General features: G+C 34.4%; 1 protein-coding gene across 1 annotated transcript in view; it reads left to right on the forward strand.

Moving 5' to 3' along the window:
- The window catches only part of ABCA12 (ATP binding cassette subfamily A member 12), a 163,010-nt gene that overhangs the window by 92,065 nt on the left and 44,516 nt on the right, over positions 1 to 26,429 (forward strand). Inside the window, exons 15-26 of the mRNA XM_033111395.1 lie at positions 722 to 895; positions 3,947 to 4,111; positions 4,441 to 4,651; positions 5,647 to 5,786; positions 8,271 to 8,390; positions 11,507 to 11,597; positions 13,729 to 13,908; positions 14,493 to 14,808; positions 17,595 to 17,709; positions 24,655 to 24,984; positions 26,068 to 26,137; positions 26,226 to 26,360. Coding sequence (XP_032967286.1) covers positions 722 to 895; positions 3,947 to 4,111; positions 4,441 to 4,651; positions 5,647 to 5,786; positions 8,271 to 8,390; positions 11,507 to 11,597; positions 13,729 to 13,908; positions 14,493 to 14,808; positions 17,595 to 17,709; positions 24,655 to 24,984; positions 26,068 to 26,137; positions 26,226 to 26,360 — 2,047 coding nt within the window. The remainder of the gene's footprint in view (positions 1 to 721; positions 896 to 3,946; positions 4,112 to 4,440; positions 4,652 to 5,646; positions 5,787 to 8,270; positions 8,391 to 11,506; positions 11,598 to 13,728; positions 13,909 to 14,492; positions 14,809 to 17,594; positions 17,710 to 24,654; positions 24,985 to 26,067; positions 26,138 to 26,225; positions 26,361 to 26,429) is intronic.

A 26,429-nucleotide genomic window follows, 5' to 3' on the forward strand; every position in this document is an offset into this window, starting at 1 on the left:
TCCTCAGATCTAATTTTAGCAATCATCTTTTTGGCTTCTGAGGAGCAGATGCATTTTAATAAATTAAAACATGTAAATGGAGAACATACATTCTTATTATCTTCAAAAGGAAAGAGACAAGTTTCTATAATCTTGACTTTCTGAAACTTTTCTCTTTATTTCAACTCAGTGGCACTGGAGATGACATCTTTTTTCCACAATCACACCTCATTTTTTTGCACAAGCATTACTGTGCAGGATGGTTATTCATATTATGTGTGATTCTGGGCCTTTTTCCTTTGCCTTTCATCTTTGGATTCAAGAGTTTCATTGTACAAGATTATAACTTCAAGCAATTATAAAAATTAAATGCAATTCTAATAAACTAAGGTTAAAGTTTAAAGCCAGCACGAGTCTTGTAGTAGTATTTTCTACCAAATTACTCCACACAAATTACCTTTCTTGGTACCATCATTCACCCAGTCATTCAAACTAGAAACCTGGTAATCATTGTCAACCCCTCTCTGTCTCTTTTCCCATCTTATTTCGTAAGCTTTCCAGTGAACTATGGGTTCTCTATAGTTTAATTGATAGTAATTAGTGCTTTAAATAAAGTATTTCCTTTTGAGGATAATGTCATATTCTTAAATGCAGTCTAAGAGTATTAGAAAAACCTCTCAAGAGGGACAGATGGCTCTCAAAGGATTCATAGCTAAAATATTTTTCTTCCTTCAACTTGTAGATTATTTCTCACGTGTTCTGGTTGCACGCTTGTGATGCTAATCTGACCAATCCCAAATTGGAAGATGCAGTGAAGGAACTCTGCAGCCTGCCTCTTCCAGAGAGATCCCGTCGGTCTTACCTCATTGGACTCACTCTTCTGCATTACTTAGACATTTACAACTTCACGTACAAGGCAAGTTGCTGTTGATGAAATAGTTTTACAGTCATGGTTTAGTATAAAAATATTTGGTTACACGTGTATGCTCTCTGATACTATAAGGAGTGAGATCTATTTATATAGCTTTCGGAATTATAGTTTTATTTTAGAGTTAAATGGGACCTTAGAGATCAGATGGTGCCAATTTGCACATTTATAGATGAGGAAATTAACATTATTGCCTCCCTAACTCTCAGTTTGTATGTCCAAGACCAGGAAATTAAATTCAATAGATACTATATTAAAGTGTGAAGCACAAATGTTATGATACTTTGTTTTACAGTAAACAAGCATTAATTTGGTAGGATAAAAATAAAGATAAGAACAAAGGTTATGTATTTATTTATTTATTTTTTGAGTAAAAGAATGAGGGTTTTTGTGTGTTTCTAAAAAAATTTTGTGTTTCCTTCATTGATTTAGATGGAGGCTGCCATTAGTTATCCAGCAGAACAAAACAAATGGTCATTATAGGGCTTGGTAAAGTCAGCAATGACTCCATCTTGCAATAAGTAGATGTTTATAAGTACTTATTTGATAAAAAATTGAAAGAAAAATATAAACATAGGAAAACAAAGCACTATGTTTATCCATATCTATAGTAGGTCAAAAATATTTACATATTATTGAAAAAGCTGAAAAAAAAAAAGTCTTTCTTTTTTGGTGAGAAAAACCAAAAGCAACATGGCTGACTTATATTGTTGAAACATAGCAAAGGGAATGGAATGTTTTAGGACTACTTATAAAAATTCCGTTTCTGAGTCCTCATTATCTCACACCTCTATTTCTGTAATGACCTTTACAACTGGCCTCCCTGCCTCCACACTTATCCCCTCCCCGCTCACCACCCCTAAGCAGCCAGAGTGATCCTTTGAAAACTGAGTCACATTATATCACTGCTCTGCTTAACACCTTCTAGTGGCTCTCCATTTTATTCAAGTAAGGCCCCAGATTCTATAAAGACTCCATCATCTTCACGACCCCTCCCTATCTAAAATTCTGTTTATTTGACTACGTCCTGGGTCCAGGGCTGCCGTGTAGCATAAGTGAGGCACCCTTCACATGATTTGCAAGGTTATTTGTCTTTACTCAACACTGACTTCAGTAAGGCCAACTCTGACCACCCTATTTAAAATGCAACCAACCTCACTTATGGTACTCTCCAACCTCCTTCCCTTGCTCTATTTGTTATCTATTGCCCTTCCAGAATAATACTATCTATTTTCTTTAATATTCATTTTTATTATTTGTTTTCTGTACACACACCATTAGGATATAAGCTCTATAGTTCCTCTTTGTTCACCGAAACACCTCAAATACCAAGAATGGTGCTTGGCTCATAGAGGAACTCAGAAAATACCTCTGATCTAAACAAACATTTATTTCATATAAACTATAACCTGAAACACATTTGAAGTGATATTATTAATTTTGTTCATCTAAAATTTTAATTCTTATTTCATAATGCCTCAGCCGAGCAGATATCAAATCAAATATTTCTTGTTGAGTCTAGTAATTAAACGTTCATTTGACAAGCCGAAGACTGTACCTAGTTCTTTTAGGTGTTGCATACAAAGATAATGAAGATTTTCTCATCATTAGTCAATTTATTTCACATCAATGTGGTAATACCTAGAATTTTGGAAGAAATTGAAAGAAAAATTAGAATGTTGATTCTAATTTAGAAAAATCTGATTGCAATTAGTAGCTGTGCTGTTGAGGCAGCTATGTCTTCATGACATCTTTCCAACTGAATCTTGTGCTTATAACAGTGATTTATTTCTTCATTGGACACGCCAAGAGCTTTTCTTCCTAATGAACCTCACACGTTTCCCCTTCTGCCTATAGCCTTCCTCTCCTTATACTGGCTATGGTTTGTGCTTTCTCTCTTTTGGGGTTCCATCTTGGAAAGACCTCTTTTGATTTCTTAGCTAAACTTTCCTTACCTCCTCATATCACATAGCCTTTTGTTTGTTGACTTGTTTGAGATCCGTTATTCCTATTAGACCAAAGTTCCTTTAGTGGAAGGAGGATTCTGATTTGAGCACCACTGTATGCCTATCACCTCACCCAGTGCCGGGAGTACAGTGGGCATTTAATTAATATTTATTGAGTAAATAAATGAATGAGATGATAAAATTACTTTAAAGTTTTAAACTATTTTCAATGTTATTTTTTTTCCTGTAGCAACAAAGCATTATGAAATTATGATTAAGCTTGATAAATTATGTGAGCTTTTTGACAGAGCCTTTTGGCTTTTAAGGAACACGTTATATGGTTTTTGAGCAATAGTATACATGAAGAATTATGTAATTGATATCTGCCTTTCTGACTTTTAAAATAATTTATTTTTGGCAACTTTATTGAGGTATAATTTATATACCATAAAATGCATTCAGTTTAAGTGTGCAGTTAAATGACTCTTTTTCAGTAAATATCTAGAATTGTGCAACTATTACCATGATCTAATGCTGAAATGTTTCCGTCAACCCCAAAAGAAGCCTATGTCCATTTACAATCACTTCTCATTCTGACCTCTAGCCTTGGCAACCTCTAATCTGTTTTCTGTCTCTATAGATTTGCCTTCTTTAGACCTTTTATACAACTTGAATCATGCAATACCTGGTCTTTGTGTCTGGCTTTTTTCACTTAATATAATGTTTTTGAGTTTCATACTTGTTGAAATGTGTGTCAGTATTTCATTTTTTTTATTGGCAAATAATATTCTAGTTTAAGGATATCTCTTCTGTTTATCAGTTCACTTGGATTGTTTTTACTTGTTGGCTATTGCGAATAATGGTGCTATGGACATTCCCATACAAAGCTTTGTATGGACATGTTTTCGTTTCTCTCAAGTAAATACCTAGGAATGGAATAGCGGAGTTGTATGGTGTATTTATGTTGACACTTTTAATAAACTTCCAGAATGTTTTCCAAAATAGTTGTCTTTTTTTATATTGTCACCAACAATGTGTGAGCATTCCAGTTTCTTTACACAAATCATTTGTTTTTTTATTCTGTTTCTGTTAGGTGTTTTTCCCCAGGGAAGATCAAAAGCCAGTAGAAAAGATGGTAGAACTCTTCCTAAGGCTTAAAGCGATGCTCAATCAGATGGCTTCTGGCGCACGTCCGCTTCTTGACAAAATGAGGTCCCTGAAACAAATGCATCTGCCCAGAAGTGTTTCATTAACGCAGGTAGAAAAATCACCCAATGATGCTCTTGTCGGAAAATTCCTTTTGTCATATTAACTTGACAAAATTTAATTGAGATTAGTTATAATATGTTATAAATGAAGTACGTTGAAAAAAATCTCCTATAGGAAAACTCTTCTCTTCTGGCAACATTTTTGGCCACTTAAATCGGTAAAGTTTAATATTCTGCATTTACATTTCGTATACGTGTTTTAAAGAATTATGGAAACTATAAGGGTTCTCTAAGCATTATCAGGTTTTCTTTCTGTGCTGTTTTCAGTAACGTTTATAACTCATATAATGTTCATACATCGTGGCTTTTTATCTCGCAGACAATGTATAGAAGCAACCGGATGAACACACCCCAAGGATCATTTAGTACCATCTCCCAAGCATTGTGTTCCCAAGGAATTACCACGGAATACTTAACTGCCTTGCTGCCCTCTTCCCAGAGGCAAAAAGGCAATCACACCAAGGATTTTTTGACTTACAAATTAAGTAAAGAGCAAATTGCTGCAAAATATGGAATTCCCACACATACCAGTGAGTATACCTCAAAAGTCAGCATGGTAATGTCACATCCTAATGTTGTCTACTCTGTCTTAGCATTTTATAATATATGAAGAATTAATCTTCTCCAAGTATAAAAATAGAAAACAATTATAGAGCACTACCACACACATGGTATGTATACTAACTCATTCACTCTTCACACAACCCTCTGTGCATGACTATATCTCCATCTTAGTGAAGGGAAAGGAGGCACAAAGAGGCTGAGAAGGCTGACCACAGTCACCCAGCTTGAAAATACCAGAGCCATGCTTTGAACCCACGCAGTATGTTGCCAAGTCTAGCCCTTTAGCCACAACACTAAGAATTTGTCCATCGTAACTACACTTTCTTTGCCAATAGGTAATACGAAAAACATACCTTAAATCTGCTCAGGTCAATATTTTTTCTTAACTTTCTAGAATTAGAAATTTGTATCAACATACAAGTTTCATGAATGCAGCAGAACTACAAATGTTTAGTGGCACATCAAAGCCGTTTATTTGATCTATAAACTTTGAGATGCAAAACACAACTAGCTGAGCTCTTCCAAATAATATACAGATGTTTAGTATAGCAATAGGATTGACTCGTTTATTCATCTTTTTATTCATTCAACAAACATTTATTGAACAGCTGTGAGGTATCTGGTCCTTTCCTAGTAGCATAGTTTTTTTTTGTTGTTGTTTTTTAATTAAGTGCTACTGAGGTAGATCTGTTGGAAGCAATTTCGAAATGTGATTTTCAATCTTTCTAAGTCCTCTTGGCAAAACACCATCACTTCTTATGAGCTGTTCATTGGGTTAAGTTGTACGCCTTAAAAAGATTTGTTACTATGTTTTTTAACTTTGATATCAAATACTTCACATCTGTTAATAGCACTAAGGAATGTACTTTGGGGTGTAATAATAATAACCTGTGTCAATTTACCGTCAGGAAATAGATTCGAAATACATATACTAAAATATTTTATGACGCTTTCCTTCCAGCACCATTTTGCTTCTCCCTTTATAAAGACATCATTAACATGCCTGCTGGACCTGTGATTTGGGCTTTCTTGAAACCTATGCTGCTGGGAAAGATTTTGTACGCACCATATACCCCAGTCACCAAGGCAATAATGGAAAAGGTTTGACTATTAAAATTCAAAGTTTCTATCTTGCATATTAAGATGATGTTTAAAGTAACTTCCTAATTTACTCTAGCTGACCCAGATTTCTTTATATCTTACCTACTATTACCTTTGGCTTTCTGAAACTGTGAATAATTCTCCACTCTTGCCCTGCATATGTTTAAGCAACTTAGATTGGGAGGTAGCCCTTTGAAGAGAAATGAACCATATTGATGCTTAAAGATGAGGTTAGTTAAAGCAAGACCTCAGACTCTTCAATTTATCTCCAAAAGTTTTTGTATAACTCTTGTCTAACTTTCAAAGTATGTAAAAATAATGGCATTAGAAAAAAATAATATTGGAGCATTGCGTAACTAATTTATCAAAAACAATGCCTAAATTATAGATTTTTGACTTTATATTTGCTTTTATGATTTAACATCTTATATAAAAGATAGACATTAAGAACGACAGCATTATTAAGAGTAACTAATCATCTACGTCATTAAACATAATAGCATTTCCTTCTCACTTTTTTTTGTTTTACTATACTTTTATTTTGAAATACTTCTAAACTTATAGAAAAGTTGTGAAAATAATATAAAGAATTCCCATAAATATTTCAGCCAGATTTGCCACTATATATAGCTATCAGTATATAAAACATAAGGGTTTTCTCCTGAACCATTTGAGAGTACATTGTAAACATTATACTCCCATTACCTCTAAATACTTTAGTGTTTGTCTCCTCAAGACAAGAACATTGTCTTACATAACCACTGTACAATGATCAAATTCAGGAAATCTTACATGGATAGAATTCTGTTATCTAATACCACTCTATATTCAGATTTCACCAGTCATCCCAATGATGTCCTAAATTACAGCGATTTTCCCCTGATCCAGAATCCAATCCCTGGCCATGGATTTCTTTTAGTTGTAATTTCTCTTTGGTCTCCTTTAAGTCCTTCAGCCTCTCTTGTCTTTCATGACATTGCTATTTTTGAAGAGAACAGTACCATTGTTGCATAAAATATGTCTTAATTTGGGTTTGTCTGATATTTTCTCCTGATTAAATTCAGGTACATGGTAAATTTTTTTTTCAACTACAGTTGACATTCAGTATTATTTTATATTAGTTTCAGGTGTACAGTGTAGTGGTTAGACATTTATATAATTTATGAAGTGATACTCCAGATTAGTTTGGTACCCACCTGACACTATCCATAGTTATTACAATATTATTGACTATATTCCCTATGAGAGAATCCTTCTCACTTTTAAAATTGGCTTTCATGATTTGAATGATAAATTTAATACTTTAAAAATGATAGAATTAAAGTGAAAAAAATATTCGCTTTACCATTACTTGGTCATTAAACTATAGTTTGTGCGCATATAACATTATTTTAAGTCTTCATAAAAATAGACATGAGGTCATCACCGATTTCTAGAATGTTCTTTGTTTTATTGTTTGTGTTTTAATACCTTATTTGCCTTATTGACTACACACTTCTACATAATTTTGCAAAAATTAAGTCACTACATGCTTATTTTCTAAGTGCAGTCTTTTTTTTTCTTTCCTTTTTCCTAACTCTCATCTATTTTTGTTCCCTTTTGATTCTACTCTTTCTTCCCTGTAAACTAATGAATGTTAGCATTCAAGGAAGTGCCTTCTATAATTTATGCACATTCTTCTCATTCTTTATAAATTATTAAATATATATATATTTATATGCAGAGATTGTTTGCATTATTAAAATTAAGTTGTATTATAATACTTTTTTTTTTTTGCTTTGCTTACACAACCATGCCTTGTGGAAATTCTTCCAACTCAATAAGTATAGTCTAAGTCATTCTTTTTTGAAGATTGAAAAATTTTCCATACCATAGAATTTACTCAGCCAATCTTCAATTGTTGGGCATTTCTTTTTTTCTCCAGTGTTTGCTTTTGGTTTTGCTAATGTAAACAATGTGGCAGCAAATACTCTTATGCATATGACTTTACACAATGCTATATTTATTTCAGTAGGATGAACCCTCAAGATTGAGGGATTGAAGGATATTGCACATTATTTTAATGACTGTTGTCAGATAGCTTTTCAAAAAAGGCTGTAACACAGCTGTCTCCACCAGCAATATATGAGAGTACCCCCCCCCTTATATCTTTGAACTAGGATGTTTCTTTAGCAGTAAAGTTATGCTTATTTTTGGTAAAATGAATAATTTGTGAGAACTCCAGAAGGCATGCTTTCATTTTGGCTGTAATTTCACTCTGCAGATGAAGCAAACCGTACAATTTCCAGATTTTTTTATCAATGATCTTGACCCTATAAAAGCTTTCATTTAAAAAGTTTTAACCATGTGGTGAATTTCTCACAATATTTTTTTTACCTTTTAGAAGTGTTTCTTAAAGTGATACAACAAAGCATCCTTAAGATACCTTTTTGAAATACAGGAAAAATACTAATAAACCAAATGTTTTTGTTTTTTGTCTTTAAGTCTAACGTAACTCTGAGGCAACTGGCGGAATTAAGAGAAAAATCTCAAGAGTGGATGGATAAGTCACCACTTTTCATGAATTCTTTTCACCTGTTAAACCAGACGATACCAATGCTCCAGGTAGGAGGAGATGGTTCTGTCATTCACCTTTGTATGAATTATAAATCTTTGAAGTTATAATTGCTATCATTATGGGAATGGACAGGTAGAAACAGAATCCATATTCAACAGATTAAAATCGCCTGTCCTCCAGAGATTGAGCCTGAGACAAGATAACAAATCTGTCACTCATGTTCATTATCATCCTCTCCTCCTGTATCACAACTTCTCTGTCTGTAATTCACAGATAAGCCATTTTGCCAGTTGATCTTGAGACGTAGCTACTGGTGTAAATGTGTTTGCCAAAAATGAAATTCTCGAAAAACTAGTTACAGTATGCTTTTTTATTTCTCTACTTTAAATGATGTTTTGCTATTTAACAGAAGCAGAATTCCTAAAATACTAATATCCTGGAGAAGAATGATAAATGTGAGGAGATCTTTGATTGAAACCTGTGACACTCTAGTTTAAGTTAAAGATTTGACAGTGCAACTCAAATACAGTGCATACCAGATGGAAAGTGTAATTTGCTGTTCTTGTGAAAGACGCAAAATTTTCTGAAAATGAAGCAAATAATACGGGGAAATGTTGCAATCACAAATAGAGCTATTAGTAATTGAAAGATCGAACAGCAGAGTTAGATCAGTTATCAATTGGAGAAGAGAAAATTGGCAGAAATGATAACACAGGAACTGCAAGACAGAATAGCTTGCCTGTCAGAAAATTGAGAGAGGCCCTTGGAAAATAGATGGAGTTCTAGAATATTTTTGAAAAAAATGCCCTTCTTTATAATCACAATCAAAAAGTTAAACATAGAGTGAGGGATTTGTATCAAACAACTTTGTCAGAAAAATTATATTCGAAACATGATTTACTCAGTCTTTGACTAATAATTAGCACACAGTTACAATTACAACCTGACTTTTATTGTAAATAATACAATAAATTGCTAAAATATATATGTAATCCCTTTAATTAATATGAAATAAACTTTTCATCCAATGTCTTCCCCACAATTACTGTTAAATTTGTTTCTAATTATAAGCATGTTCATTTTAAGTGACCTTAAATTTTTAGTGAATCTCAGATAACAAAGGCTACTTAGACAGTACTTCATTGGCATACGCATTTTCTGAAGTGTAAGATTGCTTTTTTCTTCTTAAAACGTTTTTTTTCTGTGAACAGATAAAAAATCCACATGTATGAGTTCATTAAGTTTTGCTGACTAGAGTGATAATTAACCAAGGACATGGCCAATTCATAGTAATTCCCAAGTGCAGTCATTTGCTAAAAAGAAACTCTGTGAACATGTCTTCAAGTGGATCATCACCTAATGAAAGTATATTTATTCTGTTCTAGACCAAAATAAATCATTATTCTCAGTTATTGAGCAAAACCTTATTTCTGAAAATGTGCACAGAATTTGAAGTTTCCCACTTTTTAATGCAAGACCTTGCTTTGCCATCGTGAACCCTTAGGCCAGTGCCTTCAAACGCTTGATCTGAAGTTTATGAATATCTAAAATGGGTATTTTGATAACCACTTCACAGACTTGTGAGGATTGTATGTGTGGAAGCATTTAAAAATAGTATTGCATCTCATAGAGAGGATTGATTATATGACACTCTAAGTTAAAGATCAGACAATGCAACTCAAATACAGTGCATACTGGTAGAAAAGTATAATTTGCTATTCTTGCGCAAGATTCAGGATTTTCTGAAAATGAAACAAATAATGAGTGATTAGGGAATGGAAATAAAGTTCGATGGATCATTTCTGAATTGCAACTAACACACTGTTTTGCTTGGTAATAACACTCTGATTACGATTTTCCATGATGCACAAGTTAATGCCTGGTAAATAGATTTTGAAGGACTCTGTTTATCATGTGTGATAGCCATCAGTCTGATGCTACCAACTACTCTTAGGCCCCTCAGCAGTTATGAATTTAGTGACTTCTATTACATATACATACGCTCTGTTAATAATATTATTCTTAATTATTTATCTCCATGATAACAAAATGGAAAATATTGTTTAAAAGGACAAAATAATAAGCAGTACTGTACTGCCCTCTAAAGGGACAACCAGCTTAAGCCTAGTTCACATCAAAACCAGGCCATGAATTTGCATGTAGATGAATAAAGATTTCTTTAATTAAAAGTTGAATTCTCTCCCTTCAACTTTCCCCTTGGCTCTCATTGTATGTCCTTAAAGGATTTTAGACAGTTTCTTTAGTTCTAGCTTTGTCATCTATTAACTGAGGATAATAATACTTACCACAAGGTGTTATTAAAAATTGAGAAAATCAAGGAAAACTCTATTTGACCATGTCTAGCACATAGTAGGATCTCAGTAAGTATTAGCCAGTAGTACTTCTACAGTGATAGAAGTTATGTCTCCTAATTTGGAAGATAGCTATAAAAGCCTTGATATTTTACAGCATTTATGGTTTTTAAAAAATTTTTCAGTCTCTCCATTGACATAGAGTAATATAGTTTAATCATCAGTTTATTTTTTCATGTTCACATCATTGCATTTGTTACAATATAAAAAATATTATAATAATTTACATCTGACTATTCTGATGCATCATTCATCCCTACTTTATAGAAAAATAACCTGAAGCTGGAAAAGGCTGAGTGCTTGCCAAAAGATTCCCAGCTAGAAAGTAGTAGAACTGGTATACAAATGAGTGGTGTTGTCAAATTCCGTGTAGACATCACAATATTTGAAAGTTGTTTCTGTTTGTTTCAGTTGAACAAAATTCAACCATGAACCATCAAAATTGTGTGTACCATATGTTAAAAACAAATATTACAATACCTATGGAAAAAAGAACTGTTAAATTGAATATAATTTCCTAATGTTGATTATTATGGACATATCTGGCCATTTTAGCATGCAGACCAATCTGTGTCTATAAACAAGCAAAAGCCCAGCCTTTCAAGCCATTAGCAGCCACAAAACAACTTTCTCTTTCTTTCTCAAGGATATGTATGTGAGCCTTTGCAAGATGATGCATTGATAATGCTTAGTGGTGGTTACTTTATTTTACAGTGGACAATATTAGAGAGATGATTATTAAACATGTTTTCTTCTTGTTTTAAAACTGATTCCCTATTATTATTTGTTAGAATACTCTGAGGAACCCCTTTGTGCAAGTTTTTATAAAATTCTCCGTGGGACTTGATGCTGTTGAACTATTGAAACAGATAGATGAACTCGGTGAGTCCAGATTCACAAAACTTTTATTCACTAGTCATGTCAGAAATGTAAAAAAACATTGTCCCATATGAGAACTTCTTTTCCTTTTCTTCCATATTTGGTTTCTAGCCAGTTTTTCAAAGAAAACTAAAATCGTGGCTATACCCATCTATCTTCTTCTCAGTTAGTTGGATAATTATAAGTAGTAATGATTATTTGGGTGCCCAGTGTCTGTGGTTAGTTTCAATAATTATAATGTATTATATTCTGCTTAAATGCAGCTTTTCTACAATCATAGGTTGGTTGGTGGGTTGCTAGAAGTAAGAGGACACTTTTTTTTTTTTTGCTAGCTTGATGAAAAGTGAGTCCTTAAGGACAAAGAAAGATGAAATGGTTTATCTCTGTCTACATTTAACATTTTATCTCTACTGGTCTCAGCATTACTTTAACTAACCCAGAATGTAACTGGAAGAGGTTATAGAGTTGTCAAAAGCAAAACAAAAGCAACGCAGAGACTCAAAAGAAAATAAACCTAAATCAGTAGTCAGGTTGGATCCTCCTCTCACAGTTATTTAAAAGGACCAGGTAGAAGAGGATCAAAGCAAATCGGCTGAACTTATGCATTCCCTCTGCCACATCCCCACCTTCAACCTAAGGGATGCAAAACATCTAATTCAGTCTGTCTGACTCACTGTTGCTATGCAACCACGAGTATGAGGAATGGATTGATAGCATCAGAATTTGGCAGCAGTAGAGCAAATGTCCCTCTTCCTCCTGGAGCTCCAGGGACACGCCTTAGGTAGCAAACCAGTGGGGAGGAATTAGACCTACATTTGTATTGTACAGTGTATATATCTGTATGTACTTTACAATAGCCCAGTTTGATTAAAGAAAGATATTAATGGATTTATTCTCTAAAAGTAATATTTGGGTAAGGAACAATTTGATCAAAATATCAGGGATATAGTATAAAGTTCTTACATAAATTTTGTCATTCCTAACTTTGGCTGTAGGAGGGGTTTTTAGAATTTAATGTAAGACTAAAATGAAAATAGCAGCAAGATGATGTTTGTGTAATTGTATATGTAACTCAGTGTCTAAGAGGTTATGTAGTTTGAATTTGGGAGGTGCTGACCCTTATAGTTCTTCTTTGACTCTATCTACCAGCACTTCCCAAGAATCCTTGGTATACAGTTGATTTTCAATGGCCATTGGAGGCCACTGTTCAACCACAATTTTACCCCTCCCCCACCAACATCTTCATCAAGCAAAACATTTCACTTTAAATTCTAATGAGAAATTCATTGAAGAACTTGCCCGTTGTGAGAAACTTAGTCTTATAGTGGACAATGGAAGAGACTTGTTTGGGTTTTGTGAGAAGAGATTTACGACAGTCGTAGCTTTCTCAGTATTCATGACCGAGTCAGTGAAAATTTCACTGGCCAAGTGATTTATTAACTTGCAATTTCATATTTACCCTTTGTCTCAGTTGATTTCCTCATAAGGAATCATGAAATTGAAGAACAATTAAATTCTCTTTCTTCTAGAGTAATTATCTGAAACAAAATCTTGATTGTTTTATCAAGATTAATACAGATATTAATAGAGATAATCCACATAATATTTTAAATCAAACAACATTAGAAAATTGTAAGTTTGTGGCACAGATTCTCATCGTCTTCTAAGAAATGATTCCGTAGCACAACTTATTGAATGATACAGTGTATTTGTTCTACACACTCTGCATAGACTTTCCTTTGTGTAAATTCTTGCATTCACATTCTCTGAACCCAACAGGCATTACTGTTTATTTGAAACTTTCATCTCTAGTTTATAGTTTTCCTCCTAACTGCATGTAGAAACATTTTTAAAAATTATTCATGTGTAGTCATGGGTTAATTACATTGTAGCAGAATACACTTTTAAATTAGCCTGTATCATTTTTTGAACTTGGGTTTACTGTACGTGCACCTAGCTCAACATTCTCCTCAATGAATATTTGCACAACTGGATATTTTTAGAGTAAATTCTTCAATTTTCTGTTATTTCTAGTTTAATGTATACTTAACCAAAATTGAACTATTTTGTCTCATTACTACAAGAAATAACATTATAATGCATTATGTTTTGTCTGTTTTGCTTTGCTTCTTAGATATTCTGAGGCTGAAATTAGAGAACAGCATTGACCTCATTGATCACCTCAACACACTATCTTCCCTGACAGTAAATATTTCCTCCTGTGTATTATATGACCGCATTCAGGCAGCGGAAAGTGTAGATGAAATGGAGAGAGAGGCTGAAAGACTCTACAAAAGCAACGAACTCTTTGGAAGTAAGTGTTATGCTACTAGAATTTGAGCTTCTCTTTGTACTAAAATTGGCCAAATTCTTCCCTCACCTCTTTCATCCAGAACTCAGAAAAGTAGCCTGGGGGTCACTGTCCCCTCCAATGTCCTTAGAAACAAGAATGTTTCATGTAGTCAACCAACCATACCCTCTCAGAAGCTTTCCACTCATGTGTAATTTTGTTGGTATGGTTAAAGTTAAGACTGAAAAGGATTACATAGTCACAGGGTAACTCGGAATCCATCCTCACAGTCAAGATTAGTCATTTCAAAGTGTGTGTGTGTGTGTGTGTGTGTGTGTGTGTGTGTGTTTAATTTCAGTAAGCAGCTTAGAGTGATATATGTAATCTCGTCACTTAGCTTGTGATTATATCCTCAAGCTCCCGCTTTGAATCTCTGAGTCTGTCACTTTTAGTTAACCATCTGTTCTGTAAATCAGGAGCCCAAACTTACTGTCACACTACTAAGTCAATTGTCTGTTTGGCTTTCCCCTATATGTACCCTCTAAACAATAACCTTTATGTACCCTCTAGAAAATAACCTTTCTGCTGTTGTTGCCATTTATTTTTAGGTGTTATTTTTAAGCTTCCTTCTAACAGAAGCCAACACAGAGGCTATGACCCTGAAGATGTCTCTCTTCCTCCTGTCATAAAATATACCATCCGCATGAGTCTCAAGACCTCGCAGACAACAAGAAGCATAAGAACCAAGATTTGGGCCCCGGGGCCACATAATTCTCCATCACACAACCAGATCTATGGCAGGGCTTTTGTTTACTTACAGGATAATATTGAAAGGGCAATCATTGAATTGCAGACTGGAAGGAACTCCCAGGAAATAGCAGTCCAAGTCCAAGCAATTCCTTATCCCTGCTACATGAAAGACAAGTAAGTCTGTGCACTTCTAGCCCTGGTTAATAATCAACCATTTCTTCGAGAACTCAATTTCTGTCATTCAATCACATGTGTCAAGTGAAAAGGATCATGGTCATGAAACCTTTGTCAAATGTGTGTTTCCAGGAAAGGTCCACAGTACAGAAACCTGCTCTAACATAGTGGCTCATCATTACCAAAATGATGGGAATATTCTTACCAAATGACCTGTGTTCTCTTTGTCATAACGCTTAGTTTTCCAAGGACGTTGGTGCCAGAATTTGGAGAATTGATCTCCAGACTTGAGTGCATTATTGCATGATTTCATTGTGATCCATTCTCTGCTGTTCTTACCTTTCTCTAGTCAAATGAGGGAGCTAAACAAGACTCATATTTAATTAAAAATCTGTGACTGCATTTTAAGGAAACATTTGATGGAACACATAATTGATCAATCTCTAAGATAAATATTGTGTTATCTAAAACTGTGTTATGTACTATCAGTCCCCTTGCTAGGACTCTTTATCTAAAGTGGTTTTGCTAAATGAACAAGAAATGTAAACGTCATGCTTTTAGACAATTGAATTTGAATGTTCAATAAATCTGCCAGTCAGGTAGCACTGAATGGCTCCTCCATTGTGACCATGGTAAAAATCCATAATCAATCAATCAATCATAAATAAATAAATAAATAAGATTGGAGGACTTTTTAAAGCTCATCCTCCTACACAAAATTTTGAGGCTGAATATTACTTTAAAGGAATTCTACTCGTTATTCAGTCCAGTTATTGCAGTTTAAATAAAATTCAGATGCTTCTGGATGCTTTTTTTTTTCTTTTTCTCTCTATTGATGCTTCTGTCTCCCCTGGCTGCTTCAAGAGCTATAGAGGAGATGAGGTTATGTAACCCTTTGTGCAGCAATGATACAGGCAGACAGGCAAGGATCTCTTCAGTGGGTTGTCAAGGTGAGCTGCTTATTGGGGAGGACTGTTAGGACTTTGCAGCCTGAACCATGTGTGAACTGCAATGGCTTGCAGTAACACGAATAACCTGAGGGTTCAATTAAATGAAAATTCTCATCTATTTTCCTGCTCACATTTTTTCCCCTTGTAAATTTTGGTACCTGGATGTTTCTTTTAAGAATAAAAATAAATGTACTCTGAATTCCTTTTAGGAGTATAATCATAATGCCTTACATATACATATAAACTCTTTGATGCATAGTAAGTGCTTTCACATATAGTGTTTCATTTGTTCCACTCAACAACCTCCTAAGGTAAATGGGAGCAGGTATTATGAGCCACACTTTTCAGATGACAAAAACTTCCATTCAGAAAGGTTAAATAATGTGTCCAAAGTTGTACAGCTGGTACCACACTGGCCCTTTGATTACAAGACCAGAATTTTCTCCTTTATCCTACACCAAGTCTAAAGTACACAATCACTTGGAAGAAACATTACAGGGGATTTGTTATTAATGAATAAGGAAGGGCTTTTGCCTAATTCTAGAGCCAGAAACAGCATCAAGGCTGGACCTGAATCAAGACAAAATTCATTAAGCAAATATTCTTTAAGTGCCTACCCATGCCAGACAGTTTCCCAGGGACCAAAAAAATTGGATATGGCCCCAACTTCCACTCCTCCCCCACAAAAAAACCCCTCATATCTCTGATGGTAATACACATCTGATGCTAAAGTGAGAATGAATGACGATGATGTCATGTTCCATTAATATTTGCATTTTTCATGGAGAACTTAAAGGTAATCCCTTAGCCTTACCATGAAAAAAGGAAATGGCTTTGGGAACCTTTCTCTAAGTAAAAGCTTCAGTGGAGCTTACTATGCAAAGCGGATCAATTTAGAGTTTATCTCACTGAAAACTATTCATTTACCTTGGCCCATAGAAAGGTGGCTAATGTAGAAAACCATAGTTCTTAAAGTGTGGTCCAGCAGAATCAGCAGAATCAGCATCGTCTGGGGAATTGTTTAAAATGCAAATTCCTGACCCCACCCCAGATATAATAAATCAGAAGCTTATGAGTAGGGCTCCGAAATCTGTGTTTTAATAAGCCCCATAGGTGATATTGAGATGCACGCTCAACTTTGAGAAACACTGCATTTGAACGTTCAGGTATCATGAGGAGGCCACGCAGGAATATATTCAGGTCTTGATGAAGTCTTCCGGTGAACCTCTAGTTAGCATATTACCAGTAAAGACATTTCTATACTGTTAATGAAACATCTCCTGGAGCATTATTTGAGGAATATAAGTTCTTTGGCTGCATTTTAAAATGAATGCTTCGAGTTTTATTGGATTTTATTTGGGGAAATTTAGTTTAATAATCACTGTGAGCTTCCAAAGAGTAGATAAATACAGTAATTTGGGAAGATATAGCTTTTACCTAGATAAACCAATTATCATCTAATTCTAAATCTGCCTTGTTAGATAAGAATTTAGTGTAGGCAGAAGGATTTTGAGCCTTGCAATTATATCTATGTAATAATTATATTCCTGGACAGGACATACTCAAACACACTTTAACTGATATGGCAATTTTATCTAACAATCCAGAGCTGTTTTTCATTCTTGCAGCATTACAGCAAGAAAATCTGGGTCTACTGTTAAGTCAGCTTCACACTTCATAAATAAAGGAGCAATATATATGATTATTCTCAATTTCAAATTGGGAGTATGATATCAGTGTAAAGAGGAATGTGTTCTTTATATACTACAGTCTGCAAGTATGACATTCACTTTGGTCACTGGATTTGTTTGTTTGTTTGTTTTTGTTTTTTCACAGCTTCCTAACCAGTGTCTCTTATTCTCTTCCAATTGTGCTCATGGTTGCCTGGGTTGTATTTATAGCTGCATTTGTAAAAAAGCTTGTTTATGAGAAAGACCTCCGGCTTCATGAGGTATGTTAAGAATCTCTTCTTATTATGAAAAAGTTATAATTGTATAATAATTAATTACTATGATTTTCATCATGCCTATTTGAACTCAGAAAGCCTGAGCCATATCTTGTGAATTAGAAAAATACTTTATGCATCATAAAGGCAACTGATAAGATGGTATTTTGCTTTCCCAAAAAATTACATGGAAGTTATTTTCCAAGTGCTTTTGAGCTTCTGAATAAAATATTCTGAATAATTTATAAATAATAATAATTTATATATAATAATAAAATATTCTCAATAATTTTGAATAAAATTTAAGTATGATTTAGGATCGTAAGAGTAATTTTTGCCCGCGACGTTAGCTATAGTAGTTAGGATCTATCAAAGGAAGTTTAAATAATAAAAATAGTACTATTAAAGCAAAAAGATTGTTGTATGGTAACCAAATGAGTCCCAATACAGATATAAATATAGATATAGAGTTTACCCTGTATAATGCATGGGTTAGGGGCACCAACCCCTGTGCAATTGAAAATCTGTATATAACTTTTGACTCCCCCAAAACTTCAGTTATCCCTTGGTATCCACGGGGGATTGGTTCCAGGATCCCAGCAGTTACCAAAATCCGTAGAGGCTCAAGTTCCTTATAGAAAAGGGCATATATGAATGCATACAGTCAGCCCTCCACATATCAGATTCCTATCCATGGATCAAAACTACTGTTTTTGATCTACAATGGATTGAATCCTAGGATGTGAAACAGAGGGCTGACTGTATATTTATCGAAAAAATTTTGCATGTTAGTGGACCCATGGTGTTCAAACAAGTATTGTTCAAGGGTCAATTGTAGATACACATCTAGACGTAGACATAGACATAGACATAGACAGATATAGACATAGACAGACAGACATAGACAGACATAGAAATAGTCATAGACATACAGACAGACATAGACATAGACAGACATAGACAGACATAGAAATAGTCATAGAAATAGACACAGACATATACAGACATAGACATATACATAGACATACATAGATAGACATAAATATAGTCAGAGAAATAGACATAGACAGATAGACATAGACATAGACAGACAGACAGACATAGACAGACAGACATAGACATAGGCAGATGGCTTGTTTCAGCTCTCAAGAAACAAATTCTCTTCCCGGTGTACCTTGTCTCCTTCAATTACCATCTCGTCTATCTCACACTGACTTGTGATTTATAGACTAAGAATTTCATGTTATGGTCCTGATTAGGTTAATAATATCACAATGGAAGACAGGATCTAGGATGTAAAGCACTATCTCTTTAGCATATTCTTCATCATTATCCCCACATCCAAAATCTCTTACTTCTTTTGAGAATTTATGAAAGAGCACTGTGTGAATTTTGGATTGTACTGGAATAGAAATTATTTTATCTGCTTATCCTGTAATGAGTCCATTCTTATACTCATGGCTGGAAAGAAAGTGAAAACATTTCAAAACTGGGGCACAATAACTATTGCAAGGCCTGGCTGACAATCTGAAATAATGAGGTTAGAGTAACCTGCTAATTCACTTATACTTTTCAGATTTACTTTGTCAGAGCTTCTAGGCAATTGACTATGTCTCCTTACAAGGTATAAATCACTGCTTGATATTTTTATTAGTTCAGCATCAGCCTCCCAGTTTGTCCTAAAGTTCGAACCTGAACTTCTTACCTTTTCTGTTTGAATTCTGGTTGATCTTCACAGCTGAAACATACATTTTTATATTCCAGTTACAATTTGTTAAACTTCTCATCAACTGGTTTGAATCCTGTTGTATTCAAGCCTTGTGCAATGGTTTTTAAATTTCAATTTAGAAACTTGAATCCATGCCCTGAACCATAATTTTGATTGCAAACTCCTACTTTATATTTTTCTTTTAGGCGCTTGGTACTCAGAAGTGAATCTTTACAGATTAAAGGAAAATTTTGAAGTAGAAAACCGTGATAAAAACTAAGTTATTTTCTACTTCAAAATAAATACCTACTTTAAAAATATTATTTGTGGTAGAAACATGCAGTAAATATGTGTGTATATATACACATGCACATGACATATATAATACACATATATATGTATATAATATATACTTATGAGATACACACAGTGTATTATTTTGTGTTTGAAGATTACAGTTTCTAAGTGTGTCTGTGTATGTCACCAATTATTATCAAAGCATGATGAAGAGCCATTTCTCAACTGGATACATGAACGGCATTTTTAATGATGAATCAATTTCTGTTTGGTAGCTCTGTGTCTTCATTTTTCAAGCATCCACTTTCAAAATGTAGCCACCTGATCCTGGGGGTCAAAGTCATAGGATAAAAGATCACTCAACTTGGAATCAGAGAATCAGGCTTCGAATCTTTCAGTTTCATATTCACTTGGGCCCAGTCCCTTACACTTTCTGAGTGTTATGATCAAGACTTCACTCAGCACTGCATTTCCAGAAGGTAGCTCTTTCATTGCCAGAACAGAGGAGGCATTCGATCACACATATTTTATCAGTTGCAAGATAATGACTTTTTTTCTTCACCTTTTAAAGCCTCTGAAATGGGATGCATTTGATAGGGTGTCATAATGTATTTGGCAGTGATTTTTCTTTCTTGGTTGCATTTAAAATAATGGTACATCTTAAAAATCAGTGGTATCCTAAATTCAAAGGAATATGGTTTATTTGTGAGATGAATGAAAGCAGGTGTGGAATGAATAGAATAGTCCCAGTGCCTCCTGCTCGGCCTCCCTTCACTGCTCACACTTCTAAACTAACCTCCTCCCTTGGAAAGATGAAAAAGCTGAGCTCACAAAGTGAGAGGGGACTTGTTGAAAATTATGGAGCCAGTTAATGGTAGAACTGGAGCTAGAACTCAAGTGTCTTGACTTCCAATCAATCCTTTTCCGTTTCATAGCTACCTTCCCTCTCCTAATCTTATTTTAGTAGCATGGACTCATAAGGACTTTTGAAGAGGTTGAGAGATAATCTCATAGGTTACACGATATTCAAAATCACTTTTTAATGCTATTTTTTTATATTCCGTTAAAGTCTAAAGCTATCTAATTCTCATTAAAGCTACTTCCTTCTCATTACAAATTGGATCAACAAGGTAAAAAAAAACACAAACAAAACCCCCAAAACAACTTTTTTCTTCTGTAATTATTCTCCAACTGGGCAAGAAAAACAAGTTAGTTGTTATTTCAACGAAACCATTAATTTAAAAAATTAAAAAAAAAATTTAAAAATTAGTTCCAGGTGCACAAAACAATGTAATAGTTAGACATTTATCATTTACATCCCTCACACAGTGACAACACCCCTCCCCCACCCACTACCCCTCTGACATCACACACAGCCGTTACATTTCCACTGTCTCTATTCCTAATGCTGTACTCCGCTTCTTGTATATATATATATTTGTGGTTGACATTCATTATTGTTCAGCTTCAGCTTCAGGTGTACAGTGCAGTGATCAGGCATCTACATCATCCCTGAGGTGGTCTCCCTAATGAGACAAGTGTCCATTGGATACCCTACAAAATCTTTACAACATTATAGATTACATTCCCCAAATTGACTTTCGTAACCCTGTGGCCATCTTGTGGTTACCGACTGTGCTTTCTAATCCCCTCACCTTCTCCCTTATCCCCACCCCACCTCCCATCTAGCAACCCTCAGTTTTTCCTCTATGAAACCATTAATTTTTGACCTTGTTATGGTATGACTCCTATGAATTCCTTTAACTTGCTGAAGAAACTAGGATAAATATTAATGACAAATAAGTTTACTGATGAAATTAAACTTGCAGTTTTTAAAAATATATATTTCAAATGCCTTTCCATTGGGTTTTGTTCTGCATTCCTTGCTTTTAAAAATTAAAATATTAAAGCTTTACAAAAGCTGCTTTTTATAACACAGGAAGAGTACTTTTTCACATTATTTTCTTGATTTATGGGTTACTTTCATCTATTTGGTCTAATACAAGTCATTTATGGGGATTTCAGTACTTACATTCATTGAGTTGGAGACAAAAGTTTGGAGTTGTTGTTTTTCAGTTTAGACAGGTAACCTGAAATATCTGTGCACTGCAGAGATGTTACCAAGAATGATGCAAGGAGTTTTAGTCCTTTGGTGCTTCACTTTAGACTATTTTGTGTGCTTTCTTAATATACACTATCCATCCTACTGGTGAGAATTTGGAACATTCCAAGTAATGATCACAACATCCTTTATATCTTACTAAAAAATAATTTAAATATCTATTGTTAAGAGAATTTTTTAAATTGAGGGAGAAAGTGTTATTATTATTCCTTACAAATTAATGCTTGACATTCTTGTTGAATTGAATGAAGACATTGCTATCAAGTAAATATATGACTATTTATCATTTCTTTTTTCGGATAGCATTAATGTCAATCCCTGGGTACAAGCTTCTCTTGCGTATGGCAACGCATTTCTGCAAAATCTTACAGAATCTCTTTCTTCTCCCTATTTTCTGCCATAAAGTTTGTCCAGGACAGATTTTAGCCACTATCCAGAGGGGTTTTCAGAGGGGTTTTCCTTGAGCAACAGGTTAGCAGGTATTTATGAATTGCTCTGGCAGGTTTGGAGGTTTGAGACATGTGACTGAGATTGCAAAGCTGGCACCTGACATCTGTCACTTTGAGAAGGAACTAATGGCATCCAAGAAAGCACAGCATTGCTGTGGGCCATCTTCCATCAGCAAGTTTGGTCTTGTTTATTATAACAAAGTTGGCAGTGAATCTGGATAATTTATGGATGACTTACATGCTCTCCTTGCTCTTACTCTTTATGCATAACAGCTGTTCTCCTCATGGCATAAAATCCAAAAGTTTAACACTGATGTTTCATGCTAGAATGTTAAGTAGTGAATATTTTTGGAAGCACCTAACTCAATGTGTTTCAATCAAAGGTGATAATCAGTCTCCAACTTTCACCAGCTCTTGGGAATAGGAATCTGATCACGAATCTGAAAAATTTCAAAATTACAGTGATCAATACCTTTAGTCCTGGTCTTTGGATTTGTTGAATTATCTTTCAACGACGTTATGAATAAAGAATTATATATATATATATATAATGCAGCTATCAATTGTCAGGGAAGGAAAACACATGTATACTCATGAAGTCAGTTTTATTTTAAGTCCTTTGTAGTTTTCTGGATATTTTATATCCATTTTGTGAAGTATATTCATTGTCCCTACTGACATACGTTGGGGTGAATATTTTTTTGTGTAGGTTACATGAACTTGGGTGGTGAATATCAGCTTTGGAGTAGATAGGTTTGTTCATAGCTCCTCATTTAATTCTATCCAAATAGGCAGAAACTCAATAAAAACTTCAAAATACAAATAGCATGAAAGATAAATATAAAGCTAATATATGATGATCATAGTTGAATAGGTGAGTATCTCTGAATTGTTGTCATGAAATATGACACACAAACTTTCTCACATGGCTTGGGGTGCAGAGAAAGAATTTCTAAAATAAGATGTGTGATATCTTTTTTTCACATCAAAATGTAACTTTGTTTTCAATGATAGATAAGTAGCAATTGGAGGAAACTTCCATACTGAATCTTTGTTCCATGATGTTTTTTTAACTTTGATCCCGACTTTCACTCCTATGGAAACAATAGATTGAGTCTTTACAACCAAGGCTGATAGGGTCTGGGAGGAGAGAGGCAGTAGGAAGAAAAGAAGGTGAGGAAAGCGCAAAGATCTTTAAGAGGAAAAGTCAGAGGCTTTCTCAGTGGTGATTAGTGTAAGGCCCATAGCTTAAACTGTTGGCTGTGAGGTAGTTGTTTCCATGGTAACAACCAGAGCAGCAGAGTTATCAAAATGTGACAAGTTACAAAGGCAGAAAGTAAAATTCACTGTTTTGCTTGTAGAGCAGAAGATCCAGCACTTCTCCTATTTTTTCCTAGACAAGTTAGTTTAAGAAGGTGGGGATTGTAAAGTTAGTGGAGCATTTGTTTTGTTCTCTTTTAATGAAGCATTGGATTCATAAGCTTAATTTTAATCATTAATTGATACCCAGGTTCCCCCAAAGTACCACATGTCACCAAATTCAAGACAACCAAGGTCCAGGGGACTTTCAGAATCCTTTGAGTTAATGTACAAACACATCACACTGGTCTGTTTTTCTACCTTGCTAAAATGCCTTGGCCTCTAGGAGTATCACTGAACTGACTTATCAAAGAATCTCAACTGAGAAAGACAAATAGATCATCTATGATACATGAGTTCATTTTGAGTGTATGAATGTCTTTTGGAAAACAAATATGATAAACCTGACCTAGACTGCCAGTGATTTTAAGGATGGAGAAAGTGTGGCAAAGGGCAGAAAGTATCCCTTTAAAGTTGCCATGTTTTAAATTTTTAGGAATCAGGTCTGTTCTAGTTCTTCCAACAACATGAATAGTGATTGTTTAGTAAAAACAAAATATATAGTTTTATTATTTAAGTCCCTACGTTGAATTTGAAATAAACCATGTTTTTTCACCAGCTGGAAATATTCATTCCACACAAATGTCAAATGCATGTTGTAAAATTCTGCGGGGATACCATAAATTTTGATGATCTACTCTAATTTGATCTGGAGACATCAGTTAGATACCAGTTACAAAATGAAATTGTAAAAGAAGCTCACCATCCAAATCATTCATTATTTCATTAAATTGGGGCACTCTGGGAGCATACAATCTAAGATGAGTTGGAATAAATGGTCATATTAATTTCACATAGCAAGCATGGACAGATACTTGACTTAGGAAAATCATTAAGATGCCTAGTGCCATACTATACGTGAAGAATCTCAAGGACGTTTTGGCATGGTGCAGGAATAATTGTTAGTTGAGAATGTATCAGCTTAAGTAGCAGCTAACACTTTTTCTTTTTTACAGTACATGAAGATGATGGGTGTGAACTCCTGCAGTCACTTTTTTGCCTGGCTTATAGAGAGTGTTGGATTTTTACTGGTTACCATCGTCATCCTTATCATTATACTCAAGTTTGGCAATATTCTTCCTAAAACAGACGGGTTCATTTTATTCCTGTATTTTTCGGACTACAGCTTCTCAGTTATTGCCATGAGCTATCTCATCAGTGTCTTTTTTAACAGCACCAACATTGCAGCTCTGATTGGAAGCCTCATCTATATCATTGCTTTTTTCCCATTTATTGTTCTGGTTACAATTGAGGATGAGTTGAGCTATGTAGTAAAAGTATTCATGGTGAGTCAACTGATCACAACGGAATGGCCAGTGTGTGAGAAAAATGGACGCTTTTTGTTTTTAGACTCTCAGACTGAAAGTACACTTATCTAAATGTAGACGTTTAGAGATTGCAAAATAAGCTTAACTGTCCTAATGATAGTCAGTTTTTCTACATCATTGTATACCATTGTATACAAGTACAAGACTATGAAAAGGAAACATTTTCCCTGCAGTTTCTAAAACCATAATAGGTGAGGCTGTTAATAGTTCCTGAAGAAAGTGGTGGTTAAATGTAATATATCACATTTTCATCAAGAATTCTGACATCTCTCTGGTCCAATTCCTTAAATGTCTTAAAGCTTGTATTACTGGAATTATTCTCATATGTCAATAATTGTCATGGTTTTCATGACATGCGATATAACTTACAGGCATAAAAACAAATGCACTGACAGCATATAATCAATTTTGAATCCTTTTCTGCCTTTTAATTCAAAAGGATTAAGTTAATTTAAGAATTTTAATGAAAGCATTAAGATTATAAAATTTGGAAAGCAGAAGTAAACCTTATCATTGACTAAGTCATGTTAAAACTTTGCTTTTTATAAAATAGAAAGTGATAAGTAACTTTCATCTAACATTGACCACTTTGGATTTAAACAAAATTTAAATGTTTAGTTTGTTGCAGTAGTAAGTTTTTCAATCTATATTTTAGTATATTTTCTCAGAGCTCTTCTATTAACTGAAATCAACTTATGAAGTAAAAACCTCTTTTGGCCCCTAACATTTCATTTGATTTTAGTGTTAAAATTGCATTACTTTGTAATTACCTATTTTATACAGTACGGAGAAACATTTAATAAGTTCAGCTGTATATTTTGGATTTCTGAAAAACCTTTTCCAACTTATACTTTTCTTGCTTTTGTTTGTTGCTATTCCCTCTTCTCTTCTTTCAGTTGTAGCGTTTTGGTAAGGGATCCTTGTATTTTTTTAAATATGATTTTATCTACATGTGTCCAAACCTTTAAATATATTAAGATCTGTCTGAGTAAAATGTGTGAAATCTACAAGAATGATCATTGCCGTTTGTTCTCTTTGCAGAGCCTGCTGTCGCCAACAGCATTTAGTTATGCAAGTCAATACATTGCGCGATATGAGGAGCAGGGCATTGGTAGGCTCACTTTCTTTAAAATTGGGTTTTATCTTTAACAACTGCAGTCCATCTCACACAAGAATAAACATATGTGTTCACTTTTTAGGTCTTCAGTGGGAAAATATGTACAGTTCTCCTGTTCAGGATGACACCACCTCATTTGGCTGGCTGTGCTGTCTAATTCTAGCTGATTCTTTCATTTATTTCCTTATTGCTTGGTACGTCAGGAATGTTTTCCCAGGTATGAACATGCTTCCTACAGATGTACACTTTTTATGGTTTTCACCATTATAAGCTGGCTAATGTATGT

Source organism: Rhinolophus ferrumequinum, chromosome 8 (genome assembly GCF_004115265.2).
Source record: "Rhinolophus ferrumequinum isolate MPI-CBG mRhiFer1 chromosome 8, mRhiFer1_v1.p, whole genome shotgun sequence".
Taxonomy (NCBI): Eukaryota; Metazoa; Chordata; class Mammalia; order Chiroptera; family Rhinolophidae; genus Rhinolophus; species Rhinolophus ferrumequinum.